The following is a 26,160-nucleotide window of genomic DNA, read 5'->3' on the forward strand; positions in this document are numbered from 1 at the left end:
GACGTGATTGATTAAGACATATGCCATCTAAACAGGCTATAACGGCAGAAATTATTATACGAACTATCATCTCAAATTCAATATGTCAATTTCCCACATGTTAACCTGACGGTTTGGGTAAGGTGACAGTAGGAAAATAGACTAATGTCATGTGTGATGACGAAACATGACAGAACCTGACCGTCGTCTGAATGTGCAATAGACGGCAACGAGCTCTGTAATAAATTTATATCTCGCGGAATGATGGTTTTTAATCATCGTCTGAAGAGGGTTTTGGCGTAGTGTTTAACAGCGATTACCTTAGAATATAATACAAAACTTATACTTTCCAAGTCTTCTTTATTTATAATTTTTAGAATGTACTGGTCTTTTTTAATTCGGTTGTCCAGTTGTATTTTCCATTTTTCTTTTCTATTTCTGTGTATCTTTTCTTATTACATTATTACAACTTACAAGTAGACCTATTTATTATATTATTATGTTTAGTATTAGTCTTATTGCGTTCACTGTTGCTTGAATTATTTAACCGATTAGAAGCTCTTATACTCAAATAATTATATAAATTTTGTCAGGAAGGGGTTGGAGTTTGGAGAAATTTTCTATTCCTAGACTCAATAATTCAAATTTCTAATTATATAAGTGAAGGCATCTAGTTTGGGTTTTGATTAAAACTAAAAAATGAAGATGGAGATGCAAGCAATTATTCTTGGATTATTTTTTAACATTTTGCTAAGTAATGGAGTTGAAGCTCATGAATATCAATCAGAAGAAAGCCAGCCATACAGAACATCTTATCACTTCCAATCTCCTTCCAATTGGCTCAACGGTATGATCTGATTCTCTTATTATTGAATCTTTGTTTTTGTTTGTGTTACCAAATCTTATTGTGTTTTTTCATATTTTGGCATGGGATGGGATGTATTCTTGGCGGATCATAGACCCCAATGGTAAGTATCCAACCAATCTCAGATTAAGAGTTCAGACCCTAATCATATGCATATGCATCTTTGTTGATATGATTGTCTATAATGTGTTTAGTTTTGCATACAACTCTATAGAATACTAAATCAAAATTACTAATTCTAATAGACATCTTTTGTTGCATGCTACACAAAAGAGGGTTTTACTTTGGTTTCATTATTTGCTTGCCTTGAGAATTTTGAAGCTTGCTCTTTAAGATATGCAAATATGTATATATGGTTGTCAAAATTCCGCCCGTGATACAAGACAAAGAGTTAAGAGCTAGTAGTTTACTCGGTTCAAACGGTATTTCAAAAATCATATAAAATTTATATTTCTATTAACAATAGACCTTATAACATAGTATAACATTAACAATTTAACTTTTCAAAAAAATATTAACATGATTAAAAAAAATTAACAATATTAATAAAAGTTATATTAATTATAATATTTCTTTAATATCAAATCATGATATTTTGAGATCTTAAATTAATAAATTTAATTTGACAAAATTATTTTCTTATTAAAATTCAATAAATTGTAAAAGGAATATATTTTTAAACTATATAGTTATTATTTTTATTAATATTATTAACACGTAAAAATAATAAATAATATGATATATAGGTGCCTTCTATGCTTACTTTGTTTTTTACAAAGTAAGCTTTACTTTGTTTTTTTCTACCATTAGATGGGCTTACTTTGTCAAAGTTCATCACCATCCAATGACGGAAAAAACAAAGTAAGTCTTACTTTGTTAAAAACAAAGTAAACATACCCTAATCCATGATATATATTTATAATTCAATTTAAATTATATAACTTAATTAAACTTTTAAATTTTATTTGTATGTATTTAAAATTTAAATATTAATTAAAATTTATTAATATTAAGAAGATAAAATAAATTTTTTATGATATTTATTTAAATATAAAAAAATAATACTAACTAATATTTCAATTATTTAATTTATAAAATAACATTTAATAAATGGTTAATGTAAATCATAAAAAAAAAAACTAATATGACAGTGCGGTTGGTGGACATTATTGTTTACATGTTAAGGGTTTAAGATTTGAATTCCACCTCTGTTAACCGTGAAATGGTTTTCCTAGTGCCGACATAGGATTATGATCGGTTTTAGTTGAACTGATCAGTCTGGTTCGGTTCTTATAACCATCCATATATGTGAGCTTTGATATTATCAAACTAGTGTTTTGCAAATGTGATCTGCAACCAAACCGCTCAACTGACACTTCTTGTAAATGTCGTCTCTGATGACACTTCGGTGACTTGAGATCACAAAAGATGTCAAAAAAGGGGCCGGAGTTTCGGTGAACCCTCTCTGATGCTAAAGTTAGAAGATATTAGAGTTAATATCTAGCCAACAAGTAACAAAGAGTGAAGTATAGAATAGTTGAAGTTAGATACTAGAGCTTGTTGATGTCTCTACTATTTATAGATAAAATAAAGTGTACCTGGATATGTGACAGCACCTGATAAGTCTTCGGACCCTATCTTTTCTGTGCCACAATATTTCAAAATGTGGGGAGCGTGCATTTGAAATCCAGCATACTTATTTATCCACGTGTTTCCAAATGTAGTTCCCGAAGACAACCTTCGGACGTGAGGTGGCCGAAGCCATGACTTCCACTAATTATAACGCTATAATGGGCTTTGATGGAACTGTGCCTATTTGATGACTTCAGATCATATCAGGACCTAACTTCCAAAAGCCTAATTGATTTAGTATCGTATCAATAACTTTTTGAAATTATGGAAATCATACATATAAAAGGGGTGGAAATCGCAACAATTTCATGGGAAACCTATCAGTAACGAAAGAGGAAGGGGCGTGGAGGTGGCAGCAGCTACTACAGATGCGAACAGCCCCATCACAGACAATGTCAGCAGCCACAAAAATAGCCTTTATTTTGGCTGCAATATTCAATGTGTGGGGACATCAAGCTTGGGTTTTTTGGTCCCTTATGAGATAGAATCTAGTTCCAAAGGGGTGGTGAATAAAACTATTGAGTAAATATAAGTCTTTATAAAATTTCTCACAGAATTAGTTCAATAGCACAAAGTAGCTCGGAATAAGAGACAAACTTTGATTACTATGTTAGATAGAACCAAAGCTTGATTCTGCTTCTGAACGTTTAAAACACTATGCCACTTAACTGGAGTAGCCTTTGTGTGACTTTGTTAAACACGCTATTGAGTACAATAGTCATAAGCACAAGTTATATATATGTAAGCACAAAAGCAAGCAATATAAATATGTCAGAAGAAATGGGTTAGAGAAATAGTTACGCAGCGAATCCTGCCTACATCCAGTTCCTAGAATACCTTCTTCTAGGTTTAGATCCACTGGTGAAATCTTTCCAACAGGTACAGCATAAACCCTTACAATAGATACATAGGCTCTATAAAGTACCTTTCCTTTAGACTCAACACTTAGCCATCTATCTACCTCTCTTACTGTTCACTTATAACCGAAATAAACAGAAGAGCTTCTGAACTTTTCTAAGTTATTGATAGTTTGTTCTTACTCAGAACACAATGAAAGAACTCAGAGCTATTAAACGAATGAATACAATAAACGTGTATATGCTTTTTACTTTGATTTTGGAACTTCAAGGATGATTCTCTCTAGATTTCAGCGTTGATGATCAAGTCCAAATGGAGCAAATGATGTGGCTTTTATAGTGACACTTTGAGACTGGTTATTTCGAAATTCAAAGTAACCGTTAGAGGGAAATGACTCTTCTGTCGCTTTCATCCTTATTAGCCAGTTTACACAGCCAATGATTGTTTTTCTCTTTTTTGTTGGGTATTTGAGAGGCCATGCTTTCGAGTCTTAACAAAGGTAGTCTGACTGTCTAACCAAATGAGGCAAAGATTCCAAGTTGACTAGGGGACAAGCCATCTGGAGCTTCTGCTTCTTTCCTTATTTGGTGATACAGTGTCAGTGCTCCAGAGTCAATGTTGATCTTGTTTCTAATGCCCTGATCTCCTTTCTTCATTTAGGCATGGCTTCTGCTTCTGGATCCTTCCAGCTATTCAGCTGAAGTTGATCCTTGGGCCTTTGGTTCAAGCTTAAGGCCTTTGTATATATGTCTTTCTTATTTACATTTAATCAAACATACACTTAACAAACACATTAGTCCAAATAAATCAACATTTAATTTTAATGTATCACTAAACATGGGATTATTAATTTCTTTTGATATTTTTGTCATAATCAAAATTGGTGTGGAAATTGTGTTTCAACAGGGTTGCCCCGTCTTGTCCTTATCCTACGACTTCTTGGGCTCGACCCCTATTTCTAACAACCCGAACTCCTTGGTAAAAGAGCACACCAACCACACAATGCATAGTTACAACCCCCTTCCAACTATGCTCCTTCAAGCTATGGTCTAATGGATATTGATGTAGTGATGCATACTTTATCTTTTAGCGTCTTTGATAAAAACTGGTACATGGACACTAGTGCAACCTCGCACATGGCTGTATCTCAAGGTACTTTCTTGTCTTATTTTTTTAATATAAGAAAGAAAATAAATATAATTGCTGGAAATGGACATGGAATTTTGATAACTTGTGAAAAATTCCTTGACCGAAGCTCTTCCCTATGAGGCGCTGTTGGGTTCGGTCGGGGATACTCTGATGCTTAAGTCAGTAATGATTCAGAGAATAAACTATAAGTACAAAAGTAGGGAATTAGTAAGTGTGCCTTGAATACCTCGGAGTGGAGGTATTTATATTAGATTCTATAACCATCAAGGTGGTAATTCAAACAGCCTTGCATTTAGTGCCCTTTAATGCATTAATGATACATGCTTCAGATTCGACCATTAGAGCCTTTAAGGAACTGTTTAATGCTATTGATTATAACAGTTTCCTAGGGAATGACTTAGTGGCAACAAGGGCGTATATACCTTGGATGGCATGTCTATCCTCTTTTGGCGAACATAGAGCTTTTACTTGCGACGTATCCATATGGCGTATCCACGTGGCAGGGTCCTTTCTTGGAAATGACTTCCGGCATACGCCATAGTCTTGTCTTGGCGGATCCTACCCTGCAACGATACTTTATGCCATTTGATCTTTTTCTTTATAGATTTTCATGGTTTTGCCTCCAAGATAATATTCAGATGTTATCAAATTCCAAATTGTGGTTATAGACACACTTAACTCCCCTCTGCTCACCCACCTTTACATTTAAATAATGTTCTCCATGTGCCTAAACTCATTAAAAACTTAATATATGTAAGTCGTTTAACCACTAACAATAATGTTATTATTAAGTTTGATCCTTTTGGGTTTCTGTGAAGGATTTTTAGACTGGGATTCCAATTATGAGATGTGATAGCACTATAGATTTATATCCTCTTTTTCAATCCTTTTGCCATCAACCTACTTCCCCATCCAATTTTACAGTTCCTTACTCTACTTCTGACATAATATATTAGTACACCCGTGAGCAAATGTTTTACATTCTCTAAGAAATAATAACCACATTGCTTGTAAGAAAACTTCATTTTCTTCCTTGTCAATCTTGTATTTTTGGAAAACATATTCAAGTACCTTTTCATGCTTCAAATAATTGCAGAACTATGTCATTTGATATTATTCATAGTGATTTGTGGACATCTCCCGTTTTAAGCTCGGTTGGTCATTAATAGTATCTTCTTTTCCTCGATGATTACACTTATTCAAACAACACGTTTAAAAAATTTCAATGTGAGAGCAGGAGGGAATATAATAATGAATCATTTAAATATTTTTATAGAAATCACGGTATGGTGTTTCATTTTTCTTTTACTCATACATCTCCACAAAATGGAAAAGCTAAATGCAAAATCTGAGCAATAAACAATTTAATTCATGCACTTCTTGCTCATTCTTCTATATCCCATTGTTTTAGCACCATGCCCTCCAAATGGAAACATACCTTCTTAACATCCTCCTTAGCAAAATGCTCCTCAATTCTTCTCCGGCTCAAATTCTTTATCATAGAAATCCTTCATACTCCTATGTCGGGTGTTCATGTTATCCTCTCATTTCTTCCACTACCATAAATAAACTACAAGCTCTTTCAAGTCCATGTGTTTTCTTAGGGTATCCATCTAACCATAGAAGACACAAATGATATGACTTAGCTAGCCAGAAGATTATTCTCTCCCTCCATGCCGTGGTTGATGAATCTAATTTTCCCTTTGCAAAGATCAATCCTTCCCCTCCACACACCTATACATTTTTAGATGGCGTCTCCTTATTATATCCCTCATCTCTAAAATTAACCCATTGCCACACTTCACACACCGAGTCCCCACACAGGTTAGTCAGCTCATCCAATTTGAATATAGCCCCTTATTACCTCTTGGCCTATCGATCCCCAACACCAACAGGCCCCATCTAGCTCACCGAATACACATGTCCACTCCTCACCAAGTGCATAACCACATTCCCTAATACACGCACCCTCTAGGTCCATGACCACTCATGACATGAATGAGGTTCTTAAGCTTGAATGCCTATTTAATTTGTCTACTTTCATAACACCATCACCTCTCCCCCACAATTTGAAATCATCCCTATCTAACCCAAATTGGAATGCTTGGATGAATTTAATGCTCTTATTAAAAAAACAAGACGCGGGAGCTGGTGTCCCATCCTTCTAATGTCAATATTATTCATCCAATATGGAACTTTTGACATAAAAATAAATTTGATGATTCTGTTGAGAGGCACAAAGCCCAACTTGTTGGTGATGGAAGATCTCAATATGTGGGAGTAGACTGCGATGAAAATTTCAGTCCAATAGTCAAACCAGCCACCATTCGAGCCGTTCTAAGCATAGCATTATCAAAATCTTTGTCCATTCATCAGTTGGGCGTCAAAAATTCTTTCTTGAATGGTCAACTTCATGAAATAGTGTACAAGCATCAGTCCATGTGTTCTAGAGATCATCTTCATCCCAACTATGTATGCCTTTTAAAAAAGTATTTATATGGCCTCAAGCAAGTTCCTTGTTCTTGGTATCAACAATTTGCTGATTTTGTCTGCACAGTTGGTTTTAGCCATAGCAAATATGATTACTCGCTTTTTATTTATACCAAAGGCATTGGCATAACATATATTGTTATATATGTTGATGACATTATTCTTGCTGCTTCATCTCATACCCTCAAGAAGTCTATTATTCTTGCTTCCAAGTTTGCTACGAAGGATTTGGGTCCTCTAAGCTATTTTGCATGAATTGTAGTTACACAACATACTTATGGGTTTTTTCCGTGTAAAGCAAAATATGTCGAGAAGATCATTGAACATGATGGCACGACCTCTTGCAACCTTGACCATACACCAATGGAGACTAAAGCCAAACTCGGTGCCTCCTCGGGACCTCCATATGTTGATCCTATTCATTATTGTAGCCTAGTAGGAGCTTTGCAATATCTTAGCTTTACAATTCCGCACATATCCTATGTACACCCGGCAAAGCGACACACGACCCGATGACACGTCACGAACACGACATGCTTTTTTAGTGTTAGTGTTTAGGGCTTTATGACACGACACGAAAGTTGACACGACACGAAATAACACGTTAATTTTCGTGTCATTTTCGTGTCAACCCAAAAACACGAAACTGACCCGAAATTTAATTAAAGAAATTAAAAAAATTAAAAATTATGATAAACTAGGTTAAAAATAGACATGACTTTTCTTATTTATTAAAGTATAAATATAAAGAGTATAAAAAAACCCCTATCTTATCTTATTATCTTAACTTATTAGGTTTTAATTTTTCAAATTATGAATTTGAAGTAAAGTTCAAAATATTTGGAATGACAGATCGGGTCGTGTTGAGCAGGTTAGGTCTGTTGGTCCCTTGTAAGGTTGCAAGTATAGTTCCAAGGGGGGGGGGTTATGAACTATTTAAACTTTTTCGCAATTAGGGCAGACTTCTTTTTCTAAAGAAAAAGGTTTGAACAGCGGCGCTGAGTAAACAGCAAGATACTGGCTTAGTCAACAGGTGACTAGGTCAGTTTCTTAGCTTGAGTCAGGAGATAGCACTTAGAGTATATTCCTGAGCTCAGACGTTCAACGCGCACAACTCAATTTGACCTCTTTACTTGGTCAGTTTTGATTATTTAAAGCAAGCAATATAAATAAGGAGTTAAAGGTAAGAAATACTTCACTCAGCAGATTTATCCAGGTTCGGCTTCTTCTAAGCCTACGTCCTGTCCCCGGAACACGTTCCGAGATTTCAAATCCTCTACTGAGCTCTTTAAAGGTAGAGCCTCAAACCCTTTACAATATCAGCAATTGAGTATGACAAGAGTACCTTCCTCTATACTTCTACTCAATCCTAATCTCTCGCTGAGTACTTAAAACTGAGTACTCAGCCTCTCCTTTCTATCTCTAGAAATGATAAGTGTTTTGTCCTAATACAAAGATGTGCTAAGACACTTTAGACGATTTAATAATCACTCTAGACTTTTACACAGATATAAGAAATGTAGTGTAAGAATTTTCTTTGCTTCTTTGCTTGCAGAACTTGTAGAAATTTGGTCAGCGTAACTGTTTGATCAAGTTCTGTATAAAATGAAGCTTGTGATGGCACTATTTATAGAGACGTCTGGGCATCGGTCATTTCGAATTTCGAAATAACCGTTGGAGGGAAACGGCTATATGTTGTTGTCATCCTGACTTGCTCAGAGCTCTCGGCCAATCAGAATCACGTATCTTCTGTCCTCGGGCAGCTCAGCAGATGGTCTCTCCTTTTATGGTAAAGTCAACTGGACAGCATACCGTGTCATCTGAACTTTGCCAAAAGGGGAAATACTTTGTCTGGAAGTTTTTGCTTTGCCAGCTGCTGTCTTGTACGCTTTGTCGAGACTACTCAGCAGCTTCGTCTTGAAGTTGTTCCCGAAGGTCTTCTAGATGTTGGAAATAGGGCTAAGGTATAGCAGCGGAAATATAAAAATTTTAGCCTACTGCCTTTTAACCATAGGATCCGTTAATCGTTATTTCATATAAAGAGGGATAAGAAGAAATACCTTTCGATGATCAATCTACCGTTGCAAACGAAGTGCCCACAACTTCAAAGGAGATGTAAACTGTTTACCAATCTGCCCCTATTCGAAACAGACCTTCCAAACCTCCGAACGACAATCCCTTCGGTGGAAACGTGGAAGAATGTGTCTAGAAGCTACTGTCCAAAAATCGCGACGATCCGACGGTTCAATCTCTGGAAATCCTCGAAATAGTGAACTGACCTGATGTAGGCGAAGAAAAAACGAATTCTCCCTTTTGTTTGTTTTTCCTTCTTTCGTGAACACGGTGAGATTAAGTTAGAATCAACCCTTATGAGATGCAACCAAAATAGATTGCCACTAACAAACCAACACAAGATCAAAGAGAAAAGAGATGGAAGAGATTAATCGATTGACGGAAGCCGTATGAATTCTTGTCCACGAACTTGGGGATGGAATTCTTTCTTTCTCTCTCTAGAAGCAATTTCGAAAATCACATGTAGGGGGAGGGTTTGTGTGTGTCGAAATTCCAAAGGGAAGGGGGTATATATATTAGCTTGTCTCTAAACCCTAGTTAGATAGGAATATGTTACTTAATAGGAATCCAATTCGGAATAGGATTTCTAATTATTATCTTACTATATATCCAATATAATTAGGATAATAATAAATAACCTAGTTAGATAATAATAGGAGTATATTAATCTAATTAAAACTCATAACTTGATTATCTCTTAATTAATTTAATTTCACAATCCTAATCAAATTAGGAAGAGTGGAATAAATTAATTCCTTCCCCTAATATACATAAATTTCGACCCCCTCCTATATGTCGGCCTTATTGGGCTCAATTGGGCTTCCATCTATTAATCATATCCATCTCTCTTTTGTTTCCAAGTCTTATGTGTGATCCATTAGGTTCTTACTACTTCTGGCCGTATGCAACTATTAAATTAATTTCTTCAAGAATTATATTTAATCCTTGCATAATGGAATGATGAACAGAGCATGTTATCGGCATGTCCGTAATCATTCCCCCAGAGTCCGTTAAGAAGACAGGTTGATTCTGCCGTTAACCCTTCCGTATTAGTTACAGTATAATTCGATCCTTTATCAACTACATCCTTGAACTGAATCTTATGACTATGGATGATGTCAAGTCATATATAGCGAGACGTTCGTTTTACTTGTACAGGCCGAGTCAACTCAAATAGATAGGTTAAGTGAAATCTGTATTTCTACTCTTAAGCTATCACCTTGCAAGGATTTAGAGTCGAGTCTTCCACAAGCGATCCTTGGACGTATCTCCCATTCGTCGGGAGTGATAAATGCTCAATCCAATGTATAACTACCCTGACATTACCTCCTATGACACCCAACCTTTGCAGTTCACACCCCAGAGTCATCTCTGTTAAGGATCGTGGGACCACGCGATCAAAGTCTCACATTCAATAATTCAGGATGACCAATTAACATTCCTTTGAGTCTGAGGATTATTTATACCTATTAATACCAATGAGATGAACAGGTGACAAGGACGAATCTACCCATCCTGTTATCTCAAATCGGATCCCTAATCCTAATGAACGACGTTTCATCGGATCTATGTAACTGTCCAGATATCTATATATATGAAGCTTGTGAGATCAGCTTTCTGTCACAGAAGACATTGTTACATACAAGTCTCAATAGTGATATATCAATCCTAAACATATCACTTGACTTAGGGTGGTTTTAAGTTTATTAGTTTATTATAAAGTTTTGTCTCACTTCATGCTTGTATGAACACTTTATAATCACTTTAAACAAACTTACGGATTTCCTTTTATTAGACTTTATTTAGTGCTTTAAAAGGGATTGCCTTTATATAGTTATAAAACATATATCTTATTAAAACAAATGATATAAAGAACAATTCATTTACAATAAGTTTGTATCCTGCAACAATTGTCTATAGGACACTAAACCCCAACACTAGATCCTTCCGTTTGCTGAGTTGCGTTTTGTCTTAAAACGACAACGTCTTGACATACGCGGGCCGAGTGTACTAAGTTGTTTGACTTGGGCCTTGGCTTCCGTATTGGGCTTGGGCCTTTTAATCCTTATGTCTTATAACAGTTTTAACTCAACATTGAACAAACACATTAGTAGAATAAATCAAAGCATTTAAACTTAGTGTGTTTAGAATATGTAATTTAAACAATTTTGTCAACTCAAAATTATGTGGAAAGGTGTTTCAACAAACTCCCTCATTTTGATGTTGGCAAAACTATTCAGCAAGGAACTCAGTATGAGCTCCCCCATGATAGTTGACCTAGTATAACTTAGCAAACTCCCCCGTAAGGGTTGAGCTACTGACTTAAGTTTTACTTGAAACTTTTAAGGGTTTAGATGAGTAAATTTAAGGTCAGTTTTCAGATATAGGTCAGCTATTTCAACATATTCTATCTACTCAGTATTAAGCGGAAGGTTTAATCATATAGAGCGCGCTGAGTAATTTATTGTTCAATGAGTTCTTATCAGAATGTTTTATAAACACATAGGTCAATGTCAAACATGTTATCAGCATTTGATTTAGTCAAATAATTTTACAGGTGTTAAACATGGCTGATTTAATTGAAGATACTTAATAACTCAGTATTTAGCAACATATATCATAACTTAAGATTTGAAGATGAAGATAAGGATATGATATATTGATGGAAGTCATTCATTACACAGCAACACATAAAAAGATAAGGCAACAAAACATTACTACCATATACTGAGCTAGCCTATCTATTTCTTTTTCTTGTGTTGTGATGACTGACTTCGCTCATACTGACGTCGCTCATGCTGAGCTCTAGCTGCTTGCGCTTTCTCCCCCATTTTGTCAACTTCAGGGAGCTTGAATGCATCGGTTAACACAGCTCTAGTCAGTTCCTGAGAAAGCTCCTTCAGTTTATCAGCGCTTTCATTTACGCCATCAAAAATGGCAACTCCATCAGCTGATACTTCTACGGGAATTCGGAGATCAGCAGCACTGAGCATATTGACACTGTAAGCTTGAGCTTTGGCTTGCCAGATAAGAGCTTCAGAGAGGCCAGCAAAGACCTGGTGAAATGTCTTTAATAGAGCTGAGTCGTAATGATGGCGTTGGAGATTGTTGTGACGAATGTGGTTAAAAAATTGCTGTGTGAGAGACAACAACTCATTCTGCTTCATTGCGTCAGTATCCATCTCTTGCTTATTCAGATTAAGCAGCCTTATTGCCTCACCGATTTGCTCTACTGAGCACTGACTGTATGACACCATTTGCTCGTTGGTCTTCAGTTGCTCAGTGTGAAGCTGAGCAAAGAGCATCTTGAGTTCAGAGGAAGTGGTGTAGTCAGTGTTCATAGCGGACAAGTTCTGGACTTGGTGATGGAGAGAGTTCAGATGTTGAACTGTTGTCAGCTGTATTTCTGCCAACTTGGCAATAGAATCCTGCTTAGCTTGCTGGGCTTGAAAAGATAAGATGACATTCAGCAAATCTTTAAGTCCCTTAACTTCATTGAGAAGCTCAGTGACCTGAGAGAGCTGGGTAGTCTCGAGAATAGTAGAACCAGCAGTAGGAGGAGTGGAATGTTGAAGTTCCCGGATTAATGCTTGCACTGAGTCGATGATCTTTTTACCGGACTCAGTGGCATTCAGATGGACATCAGTATAACCAGAAGGAAATGGAGTGAAAGGAGTACCCTGGTCAGTGACTAGAAGAGTATGCTCAATCTGCACTTGAGTTGGAGGAAATGTTGATTGATCAGCAGAGAGTTTAGTTGTGGAAGTTGTAATCCGAACACTGTCTGTACTGACGGTAGAAGGATGGGGAGTCAGCAACATGCTTGAGGAAACAGCATGAACAGTAGACGGTTCAACCTGACTGGTTGATGTGGTTGAAGTGTTAGGGTCGGCATGTTCCTGCTGAGAAGAAACAAAGGCTTGTTTTTCCAATGGCGTCAAAGAAGTGGAAGTGGATTGCCGTTTGAAAAATGTCAGTTTGACAGCAGAAGGGTCCTTAGTTGTCTTGGAGAGGACAAGTTCAGGAAGAGTCGGTGGTTGCATAGGAGGTTCACTGACTATCTTCTCACTGGCCTTAACCAACTTTTGCCTTCTACGCAGTGGAGTGGCATTATGAGCAGGTTCTTCTGAGTGAGTAGGAGAGGATTCCTGTTGCTCAGTATTAGGCTGGTCAGCTTGCTCTTCAACTTGATCAACAGTGTGTTGGTCAAGTACTTGCTCAACTCCTGCAGCCAACTCAGTGTCGACATGTACATCTCCACCAGCTAACCCAGTGTTAGGATCCTCAGCTTCATGTTCGCTGGCAGTTTCCTCAGAATCCTCAGCGTCATCCTGACCGCTGGCTTCGTCTTCTTCTTCTTCCTCAGTACTATCTCCATCAAGTTCTTCCTCAACTTGAGAGATGAAGTGGTCATCTAGTTGGACCTCATGCTCCTCAGACTCAGCAAATGTACCTTGACATTGGGTGAAGTGAGAATCACCCGGTACAATGAAGTCGGTCGGTATGGCTTCTAGAGGAGCCAGTGTTGAAGACTTCTGCTTCTTTTGAGGTTGCTCAGCAGCTTCCTCAGTTCCAGGCTCACCTTGCCTGGTTCTTTTCTCAGCTGTCTTACCAGCTGACTTCTGCTTCTTTGCTGGAGACTTAACGTTTGGAGTAGGAGTCTCAGCAGTTTTCCTCTTGCGGGAAGCTGGGGCCTTAGTTCTTCGCCCTTTCTTTGGCTCAGCAGTTTCCTCAGCTTGGCCAGCATCAGCAGCAGCAGCAGCAGCTTTACCTTTCTTCAAAGGCTGTCCAAACTTCAGCGCCCTCAGCGAGGATGCTGTTATCTCAGATCCTCGGTAAGATTCCTCACCTTGGAGGTCAATCTTGTGGTCAATGAGGATCCTAGTTATGAGTGACCCAAGTCTCAGCGTACCCGTGCTGCATAGGAACCCAGGAACTAAGAAGACTGGCATGTTGATGGGGGTGTACGTCAGCATGTGCCATATGAAGCACTGTTCAAAGTTTGTTGCTGATGTAGTGCAGTTGATCTTCGGGTAAATAAAATAACTCAGCAGGTAGTGAGCCATTTTTTGGTGCTGACCCATCGAAGAAGCTGAGACTTCTCCTGAGTAGCCATCAGGTTTGCAAAAACTGTGTACATAGTTTGTCTTGTCCTGATCTCCCGATTTTCTCAGCCTTGCTCCCTCAGTTTTCAGTTGGAGAAGGTTTCCTATGTACAGAGGGTTGATGAAGATGGTTTTGCCTCTTACTTCAGTGCATAGGTAGTCGGTGGAGTCACTGGCAACCTTGAGGTTGTGGTAAAACTCCCTCACTAGGTCAGGATAAGTTTCATCCCTGACTGAGAACAGCCCAGTCCATTCATTCTTGGAAATCCATTCGGCAAATGGCTGTTCATTCTGTACGAAGTGCTCCGAGACCCATCTGGAGGGTTCAACCTTCCATTCGCGTACGTTCTCAAATACTTTGGAGTAGGTTCGGACCTTCACGATTTTTCCTTGACCAGAGTTCTGGCCAGTTTTTCCCTTACTCGGCGTAGAGGGATTTTGAGTAGGTTCATCGGAGTTGGTCTTTTGGTGGCCGGCACCGGAGACGTTGAAAGATAACTTAATCATTCTTCGAATATGGAAAACTTAGAGGAATTTGAGAGAGAAGAGGTTCAAAGTAGTTTCTTTGCCTTTAGAATTGATTAAGCGTAAAAAATAAAAGATGGGGAAATTCCCATAATTTATAGACGGAATGAACGGTGTGGATCTTAATCGAATCCATGTGTCAGTTTTGCCTTGGGATTGTGTACCGACAAAGATCCTGGCATTTATGACACATACGGCGAATATGTCATCCTAGGGCTATACGCGTGCTTTGCATTTATGCTAACGGATATAACACTCAGCATTTAGAATGTCAAGCGTTTGATATTCTGAGTGGTCAGTAATGCATTTACGGATGATTTTAAAGTTTAAGTTTAAACTAATTTACTCAGTGTGCAAGTTACTCAGTATTTGATGTTCAGTCAGTTTCGATGAGTTACTCAGCAAACAATCAATCATTCAGCATAGTAATTCACTCAGCATTCATATTCATTTAGCACAGGAATTTACTGAAGAGGATTAAACATACCAATTGCTTCTCTCAGTATGCTGAACTGCTCACAGGCCAGTGGGTTCGTGAAGATATCCGCAAGCTGTTCGTCCGTTGGGACAAAGGTCAGCTTGATCTCACCCTTGAGTACATGGTCTCTAATGAAGTGATGTCTGATGCTGACATGCTTCATTCTGCTATGTTGAATTGGGTTCTTGGAAAGATCAATTGCACTTTTGTTGTCATATTTGACTTCAGTTGTCTTCGTTTGAACACCATACTCTTCAAGCTGTTGCTTAATCCATAGGACTTGAGCAACACAATGACCAGCAGCAATGTACTCAGCTTCAGTGGTAGACAAGGCTACTGACGCCTGCTTTTTGCTGAACCAGGATACAAGACAGCTTCCTAAGAAGTGGCATCCTCCAGAGGTGCTTTTTCGTTCCAGCTTATCTCGTCCATAGTCAGCGTCAGTGTATCCAATGAGTGTAAAATTATGAGTATTTGGATACCACAAACCTGCATTCACTGAGCTTTGCAAGTATCTAAGGATTCTTTTTACAGCAATGTAATGAGATTCCTTAGGGTTAGATTGATATCTAGCACAGTAGCATACTGAAAACTGAATGTCCGGTCTACTGGCTGTTAAGTAAAGTAGAGAGCCTATCATACCTCGATATAATTTGCTATCTACTGACTTACCATTCTCGTCAGCGCAGAGGACAGTGTCAGTGCCCATATGAGTGGATATTGGCTTGCAATTCTCCAAGTCATATTTCTTGAATATCTCCTTGGCATATTTGGCTTGACTGATGAAGATGCCATTCTTTCCTTGTTTAATTTGAAGACCGAGGAAGAAGTTGAGTTCTCCCATCATGGACATTTCAAACTCAGTCTGCATTTGTTTGCTAAACTCCTTGCACATTGATTCGTTAGTTGCACCAAATATTATATCATCAACATAAATTTGGGCCAGCAGGGTATCTTTACCCTTTTTCTTAATGAATAAGGTTGTATCAGCTTTACTCCTGACGTAATTTCTAGTCAGCAGGAAACTGGTCAGCCTCTCATACCAAGCACGTGGTGCCTGCTTGAGGCCGTACAGAGCCTTTTTGAGTTTGTAAACATGGTTTGGGAACTTAGGGTCCTCAAAACCTGGAGGTTGATTTACATAAACCTCCTCGTTTATAACTCCATTAAGAAATGCACTTTTGACATCCATTTGGAATAATTTAAAGTTCATGTAAGATGCATATGCACATAGTATTCTAATTGCCTCTAGCCTTGCCACTGGGGCAAAGGTCTCACCGTAGTCAATACCTTCTTGCTGACTGTAGCCCTGAGCTACAAGCCTTGCTTTGTTCCTGACTACGTTTCCTTGTTCATCCATCTTGTTCCTGAAGACCCATCTTGTTCCGATGGTCTTTTGACTCTTTGGATGAGGTACTAGCTCCCATACATCATTTCTTCTGAATTGATCGAGCTCCTCTTGCATTGCGTTCATCCAGAATTCATCGTACTCAGCTTCAGTGAAATTCTTCGGTTCTTATACTGAGACGAAGGCAACATTGCTGAGGTACTTCCTGAGTTGATTCCTCGTCATCAGGGTATTCCCAGCAGAATCAAGGATCGCACCCTCTGAGTGCCCTCTTGGGATCCTTATCTCTTTAGGTAGATTTATGTCTTGTGTTGTTTCTATTTCAACAATCTCTGCAGAAGTAGATGGGTCAGTAAAAGTAATCTTAGGTTCACTCTTACTCTTAGTCAGCCTTTTCGTGAATGACTCAGTAGCTGGTTCTGGGTCAGCGATGGTTACTGAGTGTGGATCATCTTCGGTCAGCGCCTGGTATCTACCCTTCTTGTTGTCTCCAAAACTTACGCTCCCTCCTCGTTTACGCTCAAACATGATGAACTGAGTTTCATCACCCGTCATATGCCTTGAGCATGCGTTGTCAATATACCACATCTTTGACTTCTCGGCACATCTCAGGCTTACCTGCATTGTAACTAGTTACTTTTAGGTACCCAATTCTTTTTGGGTCCTGACTTGTTAGGTGCAACAGGTATAGCATCATATTTTATTTTATGGCGACATACATGGACAGTATGGCCATTCTTTCCACATAAGTCACAACTGACCTTCTGTTTAGGATTTTTTACTGACTTGTCAGCACCCCAGTGCTGAGCGTGCCAGCACACCTTAGTGGTGTATCCTAACTTCCCACAAAAGTCACACTGGACTTTTCGCTGGGGATTCCATCTCTGCCGAGTACCTTGGTACTGAGTTCTCAGAGGAATGTTATTTTTATTTGGAACCTTTAGTTGGTTCTGGATGGTTGTGACGTCCTTCCTCAGTTTTTTTGAAACTGACTGGACTTCAGAGACATACTCATGCATGATCTTCATGTTATCATGCAGAGTTGAATTGTCCTGAAGAAGGAATCTGAGGTCACTCAGTTTGACCTCTTCCACTTCGTCACAGCGCCTGCTGAGTGCTCTAACTTTCTTATTACACTTCTTGACAAGTGTATAGAGATCACTCACGGCATTAACCATATCATTTCTGAGCTGGGGAAGAGAAATTACCTCATTTGATTGCTTCTCGTCTTCTGATAGGTCAGCATGCTCAGAGACGCATGGCTCAGCAAGTTCGTCAGCCATGAAGCATATCTTCGCTGACTCGGTGGCCTCAGTTTCTGTAGATGAAGACTCATCGATGTCGCTCCAAGTAGCCACCATTGCTTTCTTCCCACTTTTCTTGTCTTTCCTCAGTGTGGGGCAGTTTGACTTAATATGGCCAGTTTGATGGCACTCAAAGCATGTAATGGGCTTTGAGCTGTCCTTTCTGTATTTCCTATCACTTGAGTCAGCCTTATACTTATCAAACTTTCTGTAAGGCTTTTTAGAGTATTTGTCACTCTTCTTGAATAGCCTTTTCATCTTCCTTGTGAACATAGCCATCTCCTCATCGTCAGTTGAACTCCCGTCAGTGGAGTCAGCTTTCATGACAAGTGACTTCTGCTTCTTGTCTTCAGATTTTTCCTTCACCTCAAAGTTTTTCATGGATATCTCATGGGTCAGCAATGAACCGATGAGTTCGTCGTATTTGTAGGTGGTTAAATCCTGAGCTTCCTCGACTGCTGTCTTCTTTGCTTGCCAATCTTTAGGAAGACTCCTGAGTATCTTTTTGACTTGTTCTTCCTCAGTGAAGATTTTCCCAAGTCTCTTGAGCTCATTAATGATGTTGGTGAACCTTGCGTTCATGTCTGAAATGCCCTCATCATTGTTCATCTCGAACAGCTCGTACAGTCTCATCTGCTGATTCACCTTGGATTCTTTTACTTTGTTAGTTCCCTCGTAGGTGACTTCCAGCTTTCTCCAGATCTCTTGTGCCGACTCACAACCTGAGATTTTATTATATTCTGCAGCATCGAGCGCACAGTGAAGCATATTGATAGCCGAAACATGGTTTTGGAGTTTCTTAAGATCATCCTCTGTCCATTTGGCCTCAGCTTTTACAACTGTTTGGCCAGCCACAACCTCGACAGGTACAAATGGGCCTTGGACTATAGATAGCCAGGCACTCATGTTTGTAGCCTGAATGAAGTTTTTCATCCTATTCTTCCAGAAGGTATAGTTTGACCCGAAGAATAGGGGAGGCCTAGTAATGGACAGCCCCTCAGGCAGTATTTGAGTTGTTTGGTTTCCAGGGAGAAACCGAGTGCTGTTTTCGCCCATGGTAGGGATCAGCTCAAGGTTGTTAGACCTTTTAGAGTGAGCTTTTAAGCTCTGATACCACTTGTTGGTCCCTTGTAAGGTTGCAAGTATAGTTCCAAGGGGGGGTTAGGAACTATTTAAACTTTTTCGCAATTAGGGCAGACTTCTTTTTCTAAAGAAAAAGGTTTGAACAGCGGCGCTGAGTAAACAGCAAGATACTGGCTTAGTCAACAGGTGACTAGGTCAGTTTCTTAGCTTGAGTCAGGAGATAGCACTTAGAGTCTATTCCTGAGCTCAGACGTTCAACGCGTACAACTCAATTTGACCTCTTTACTTGGTCAGTTTTGATTATTTAATGCAAGCAATATAAATAAGGAGTTAAAGGTAAGAAATACTTCACTCAGCAGATTTATCCAGGTTCGGCTTCTTCTAAGCCTACGTCCTGTCCCCGGAACACGTTCCGATATTTCAAATCCTCTACTGAGCTCTTTAAAGGTAGAGCCTCAAACCCTTTACAATATCAGCAATTGAGTATGACAAGAGTACCTTCCTCTATACTTCTACTCAATCCTAATCTCTCGCTGAGTACTTAAAACCGAGTACTCAGCCTCTCCTTTCTATCTCTAGAAATGAAAAGTGTTTTGTCCTAATACAAAGATGTGCTAAGACACTTTAGACGATTTAATAATCACTCTAGACTTTTACACAGATATAAGAAATGTAGTGTAAGAATTTGCTTTGCTTCTTTGCTTGCAGAACTTGTAGAAATTTGGTCAGCGTAACTGCTTGATCAAGTTCTGTATAAAATGAAACTTGTGATGGCACTATTTATAGAGACGTCTGGGCATCGGTCATTTCGAATTTCGAAATAACCGTTGGAGGGAAACGGCTATATGTCGTTGTCATCCTAACTTGTTCAGAGCTCTCGGCCAATCAGAATCACGTATCTTCTGTCCTCGGGCAGCTCAGTAGATGGTCTGTCCTTTTATGGTAAAGTCAACTGGACAGCATACTGTGTCGTCTGAAATTTGCCAAAAGGGGAAATACTTTGTCTGGAAGTTTTTGCTTTGCGAGCTGCTGTCTTGTACGCTTTGTCGAGACTACTCAGCAGCTTCGTCTTGAAGTTGTTCCCGAAGGTCTTCTAGATCCTTCCGTTTGCTGAGTTGCGTTTTGTCTTAAAACGACAACGTCTTGACATACGCGGGCCGAGTGTACTAAGTTGTTTGACTTGGGCCTTGGCTTCCGTATTGGGCTTGGGCCTTTTAATCCTTATGTCTTATAACAGTTTTAACTCAACATTGAACAAACACATTAGTAGAATAAATCAAAGCATTTAAACTTAGTGTGTTTAGAATATGTAATTTAAACAATTTTGTCAAATCAAAATTATGTGGAAAGGTGTTTCAACAAGGTCAGGTCAGGTCGTGTTAGTGTTGAGCTTAATAGGTAATGAGTCATTTTTGGGTTGACACGAAACTGACACGCTAATTTTTTAGTTGAGTTAGTGTTGATATGTGAACCCGAAAACGACAAGAAATGACATGGATATTGAAAATTATTGTTATATTCTCTTGTGTTTTTTTATGTCACTTTATTAATAAAGATAATAAAATTATAATTATTAGTTGCAAATATTGATTTGAATTTTCTAAATTGTTATAAACACATTACATGACCCTCTAACATGATATTATCGAACTTTTCGATAATTATTGTTAACATACTAATCTAAAAATGATATAAAATGTTTAAAAACAGTACCATATCTTCTTATATCTTTAAGAGTTATTATTAATATATATGCATAACAAAATTACATGTAACCCGAAAACACGACACGAAATCGACACTAACCCGAACAGGTTAACACGACTTTGACACGAAAGTTTTTGGGTTAGGTTTGGGTTTACTCATTTTTGACACGAACCCGAAATGACACGACACGAACACGAGTCGAACACGATAATTGCCAGGTGTAATCCTATGTAGTGCAACAGGTCTGCTTTCACATGCATGAGCCGAGGGATGATCATACGCACTCTCTCAAACAAATTTTGAGACACATTCATTGCATTCATGATTATGGTTTACATATTGACAGATCGTCAGTTTCGTCTTCTTTCTTACACTGAGGCTGACTAGGATGGATGCCCTGATCCTTGACACTCTACTTTAGGGTACTCTGTCTTTCTTGGTGACAACTTGATCTCATGGTCTTCCAAACCCCTACCTACATTGTCATCGTCTAGAGCTGAGGCCGAATGCAGATGGGTGGCTAATGTCGTCTTTGAAACTTGCTGGCTCCGTAACCTTCTCTTCTCTTAGACTTTCATTGTCCGGTCAAGAAGGCCACTTTGGTGTGCTGTGATAATATAATGTTAGTACAATTTATCTTTCCGATAATCCCGTCCAACATCAATGCACTTAACATACCGAAATGAATATTCACTTTGTACGCCAGAAAGTTGTGGAAGGACAGTTTCGTGTTCTCCATGTTATGTTCTACCTCATTATCAAATTGCTGACACTTTACTAAAAGGCTTCTGCGCATTCTCTTTCATGATTTTTGAGAAATTCCCAGCATACAGAAACCTCCCATTTCGAATGCCGAGTGTGATGTATAGATTATTAAATATCTTTGATTGTATTTATTGTCATTTATAGTACTTGTTAATTTGAAGTTCCTCAAAGTTATCATGAAATCGATTCATCTACAATTGCAGGGCCGATGTGGTACGAGGGATTTTATCATCTATTCTATCAATACAATCCAAGTGGTGCTTCATTTGGTGACAAAATGGTATGGGCTCATTCGGTATCATCTGATCTCATTAACTGGATTCATCTGAAGCATGCCCTTTATCCTACTGGACCATATGACATCAATAGTTGCTGGTCTGGTTCTGTTACAATACTTCCTGGAAATAAACCTGTCATCTTATATACTGGAAGTGATGCTAACCATACACAAGTTCAGAATTTGGCAGTGCCTAAGAATCGCTCTGACCCATTACTAATAGAATGGGTTAAGTTTTCAGGAAACCCTGTTATGGTTCCACCAAATGGTGTCAAAAGGGATGACTTCAGAGATCCCACAACTGCTTGGCTCAGTCCTGATGGTAAATGGAATGTAATTGTTGGTGCAAACATGAACAATAGAGGAGTCGCTTTATTATATCAAAGTATAGATTTTGTTAACTGGACTAAGCATGAAGATCCTTTTTATTCATCAGCAAAAACTGGGATGTGGGAGTGCCCAGATTTCTTTCCTGTGCCTATTAATAGCACCGATGGTGTTGACACTTCGTACTTAAATGCTGACGTTAAGCATGTTATGAAGGCGAGCTTCCAACTCAATGCTCATGACTACTATAGTATAGGCTCTTATGTTCCTGAGATGGGAAAGTATATTCCTGTTCATGATCTTACAGGTTCCAATTCCGATTTGAGGTATGACTATGGGAAGTTTTATGCTTCCAAGACGTTCTTCGATAGCTTCAAGAAAAGGAGGATATTATGGGGCTGGGTAAATGAGTCTGATAGCACTGAAGATGATGTCGAGAAAGGATGGTTTGGACTTCAGGCAAGTTCAATTTAAGCAAAACTGCTTCTGTATATTCATAGTTTAGAAAATGTCTGCAGCTTTTCCAATCCTGATATGCACCATTTCAGGCAATTCCTAGGAAAATATGGCTTGACACAGAAGGAAAACAATTACTACAGTGGCCAATAGAAGAGATAGATAAACTAAGGGGGAAGAAAGTTAATATCCAACAAGAGACACTTGATGGTGGATCGATATTAGAAATTCGAGACATAAATGCTTCAGAGGTGAGTTGAAGTTCCCATTTGTCATTCTTATTTTGTGGAAACTGTTATTTTTGGTACTGAAATGCTTCCTCGTAACTTAAAACAGGCAGATGTAGATGTTGAGTTCGAATTGCCCGAATTGGAAGAGGCTGATTCCCTGAACCCAACTCATGTTGATCCCCAAATGATGTGTAGTGGTGAAAATACATCAATGAGAAGTAGATTGGGGCCATTTGGTTTGTTAGCTTTAGCAACAGAGGACTTGACAGAACAAACTGCAATTTATTTTAGGATTTTCAAAGGCCAAAATACTTATGTGGTACTGATGTGCAGTGATCAAAGCAGGTTTGAATTAATCTCTTTGATTTCCAGTTTTGAATTAATCTTTGTGAAGAAATGATGACTGAAAATATACCAACAGATCTTCTCTAAAAGACGGGATTGATAAAACCACATATGGAGCTTTTGTGAACATAGATTCTCAGCAGAAGAAGATATCACTAAGAAGCCTGGTGAGTTAGTTAATCTGTTTCAAATCTGATTTCTGTTACAGATGTGATTGTTATTTGTGTATTCATATGTTAATGCAATGCAGATAGACCATTCAATCATAGAGAGTTTTGGGGAAGGAGGAAGAATATGTATAACTAGCAGAGTTTATCCTAAAATTGCTGTTGATAACAAAGCTCACCTTTATCTATTCAACAATGGAACTCTTAGCATAAAGATATTACAGTTGAATGCTTGGGGAATGAACAAAGCTCAATTCAGACAACATGAAAGCTACGTGGGATCAGACTCAAATGTCATTAAGGCAATGGAAGAAAGATCTTGTCCTTTCCCTCAGGATGTTTATGCAAATTTCAATTTGGGTTGACACCTATTTACCTTTTGTAAGAAAAGCCACTTCAAAGTTTCTAAAATGGGATGAACAATTCTGCAAAATTATGAGATTTGAGTTAGTGAAATCTGCCTCATTAGTTTTGTTCTTATGTTAAAATAATGCAGATAAGTTGTTGTTTGTGTTTAACATTTGCTTCAACAAGATATTAGATGTTGATGTCAGCAAAGCATATTTATGGAATTTCCCTGATAACAGCCGGTCCAGTATAAAATATTCCCTTTGAACTCTCTGATGTTTCGTTAGTCTTATGGTAAAAGAGAAATAGATGAGAATACGATAAAAAATGCTTAAACATATAAAGTTAATTTGATTTATGGTAAACAATTATAAGGTTTTCTATTTTTTCTTTTATAATGAAAAAAGATGTAGCAGAAAAGCTACAGCAGACAGAACCTAGGAAAGGGAGACTCCTATCCTAGGATATTTATATTTTGCGCAATAAGCTTACACAAATCATTGGACTATTGAAAATATATATATGACTACAACTTCCAAAATTAGATAGCCAATAGCCACTTCTATTCAAAACATGCATGACTTTTGCTTATTTTTTATTTTCTATTAATAATATCGGTTCAGGCACTACAACAAAATGTGTCCATAGAGGCATTTTTTTTAACGTGTAACCGCCCCAAATCCGTCACCAAAAGAGTGCGGAGCTACAGATTACCGATAAAATAGTCTCCATCGGGGTAGATTTTTTTACCGACGGAATTTATAGGGGCGGTTTAAAATGTCTACTTTTTATTAAACCGTCCCTACTTGTGATTTATTTATTATTATTTATATACTGGTTTTATATTCCAATTGGTACCTAATAATAATTATCATTAATTTTAAATAAAAAACTCATAAAAAAAAGCACATAATATCGAATATTTAAATTTTGATATATTATAATTCAATATAAGATTTTAAAAAAACTAAACTTAAAAAATATAACTTGAGATTTCCTATTGTTTCTAAGACACTTCGCCTCATCCATGCTCACATCTCATCTCTTCAATAACCATGTAATGCCCATCGGCATTTCTGATAGTACTCAAAAGATGGGCAACAACAACCGTTGTTCGGTTGACCATTATCCTGTCTAAGGCTTCCTGAACTACTCTTTCAGATTCTGCATCAAGTGCACTAGTAGCTTCATCTAAAAGTAAAATCCGTGGATCTTTAAGGATGGCTCTTGCTATTGCAATTCTCTGCTTCTGCCCACCAGATAGCTGAGTTCCATGCTCACCAGCCATTGTGTCTAATCCCTGTAACCAGTTTTATGACCTCTAACTTAATCAAACAATCATAACCTCCTTGAATACTGAAATTGACTTATGGTTAATCACTCACCTGAGGTAGCTTGTCAATGAATTTAGCAGCATTGGCGAGTTCAGCAGCCGCTCTTATCTCTTCATTGGTTGCTCCATCTTTCCCATATGCAATATTATCCCTAATACTACCTGTAAACAGAACAAGTTCTTGTGGATCATAAAATCTCTCAATCAGACTGATCACTGTTGACTTGCCACTTCCACTCTGTCCAACAAGAGCTGCAGTTATGCCACTCCGAATGGAAAAATTGGCTCATCTGGAGGATAACTAAAATATACATCTTTCAATTCTATATCTCCACGAATGTCATTCAAAATCTTTCCCCTTGAATCATAAGCATCAATTCTATATCTCCACGAATGTCATCCATCGAACAGCTCAAGAGGAGGAAGTATTGGCTGGCCAGCACGGTAAAAAACAAGAGGTTTCTCTTTTGGGAATTTGTCATAACTCCACCTACATTCAATAAAAATATATTGCACACAATCATTTGAAATGCACAACTGGAAAATAAAAGGAACATTTGAAAGGCACACAATAACTCATTAGGAGCAAAAGTTTTGAGTTTTTAGAGTGAAGTTAGTAAAAGCTATACTGTTAAATATGGCGAGACGTAGTTGATTACAAACTACTTGCTTAAAAAAATCAGTATGTTTTTCTTTGCCAGATACAGTCGAAACAGAGGACTAGGCAGTTTATTTTAAGCAGTTCGTAAAATTTTGATATACAACTCATCATGTATATGTATTGTCTTGTCGCATATATAGCAGTAAGGAAGCGAATACCTGATAATATGCATATATATGATCCAAGACCTGCAAACATGTTAAACCATTTTGACTGAAAAATGTTCTTGAAGTAGGGCCCATTTCCGAGAATCGGTCAACAGGAAAGAGTATGGTTAAAAAGTGATTCTTAAATATCAACTAAGTTTTCTCGCTGCAAGGCACATACATACAGGAAACAATTCAATTCCTAGTAGACTATAGAGAGGGAAAGAACCTTTCTGTTAGAGGTCGTGTTAGGTAATAATTTTGAATGAGTGAATCTCTAAAATAGAAAAATTCTCATTAAGAAAATAATGTTTACATACATTGTTTTATATTTTGCTACGTGTGGTCACCAACTAAACTTGATAATTAAGGAAATAAAAGGACATGACATGTGTCAACAAGATAGCCTTGTGATGGGTTTAATTAAATGGAAGGTGGTGATTTGGTGAAGCTTTGATCAAGTGAGGGTGGTCCATCATAAGGAGGTGCAACTCTTCTAGAATGTGCTA

At 38.0% G+C, this 26,160-nt stretch overlaps 1 protein-coding gene across 4 annotated transcripts; it reads left to right on the forward strand.

Annotated features, from left to right (window-relative positions):
• Positions 1-507: 507 nt before the first annotated feature.
• LOC136203162 (beta-fructofuranosidase, insoluble isoenzyme CWINV3-like) lies at positions 508-23,758 on the forward strand. 4 transcript variants are annotated; one of them, XM_065994241.1, is made up of 7 exons: positions 508-826; positions 939-947; positions 21,565-22,424; positions 22,514-22,672; positions 22,758-22,996; positions 23,073-23,163; positions 23,247-23,758. In XM_065994241.1, the coding sequence occupies exons 1-7, from the start codon at positions 679-681 to the stop codon at positions 23,526-23,528; spliced, it is 1,788 nt and encodes a 595-aa protein (XP_065850313.1). In that variant the 5' UTR covers positions 508-678; the 3' UTR covers positions 23,529-23,758. The 4 variants fall into 4 exon arrangements, with proteins under 4 accessions (XP_065850313.1, XP_065850316.1, XP_065850314.1 ...); XM_065994244.1 differs by having other exon boundaries at positions 23,251-23,412; XM_065994242.1 differs by lacking the exons at positions 508-826; positions 939-947 and adding an exon at positions 4,372-4,486.
• Positions 23,759-26,160: the final 2,402 nt, after the last annotated feature.

This window comes from Euphorbia lathyris, chromosome 8 (genome assembly GCF_963576675.1).
Source record: "Euphorbia lathyris chromosome 8, ddEupLath1.1, whole genome shotgun sequence".
Lineage (NCBI taxonomy): Eukaryota > Viridiplantae > Streptophyta > Magnoliopsida > Malpighiales > Euphorbiaceae > Euphorbia > Euphorbia lathyris.

What these genes read in the sequence shown, in the direction of transcription:
- LOC136203162 (XM_065994241.1), top strand. Translation starts at nt 679, where the DNA reads ATGAAGATGGAGATGCAAGCAATTATTCTTGGATTATTTTTTAACATT. An exon ending in AAGGATGGTTTGGACTTCAG is followed by an intron (nt 22,425 to 22,513) that starts GCAAGTTCAATT and finishes GCACCATTTCAG; the next exon opens with GCAATTCCTAGGAAAATATG. An exon ending in GAGACATAAATGCTTCAGAG is followed by an intron (nt 22,673 to 22,757) that starts GTGAGTTGAAGT and finishes AACTTAAAACAG; the next exon opens with GCAGATGTAGATGTTGAGTT.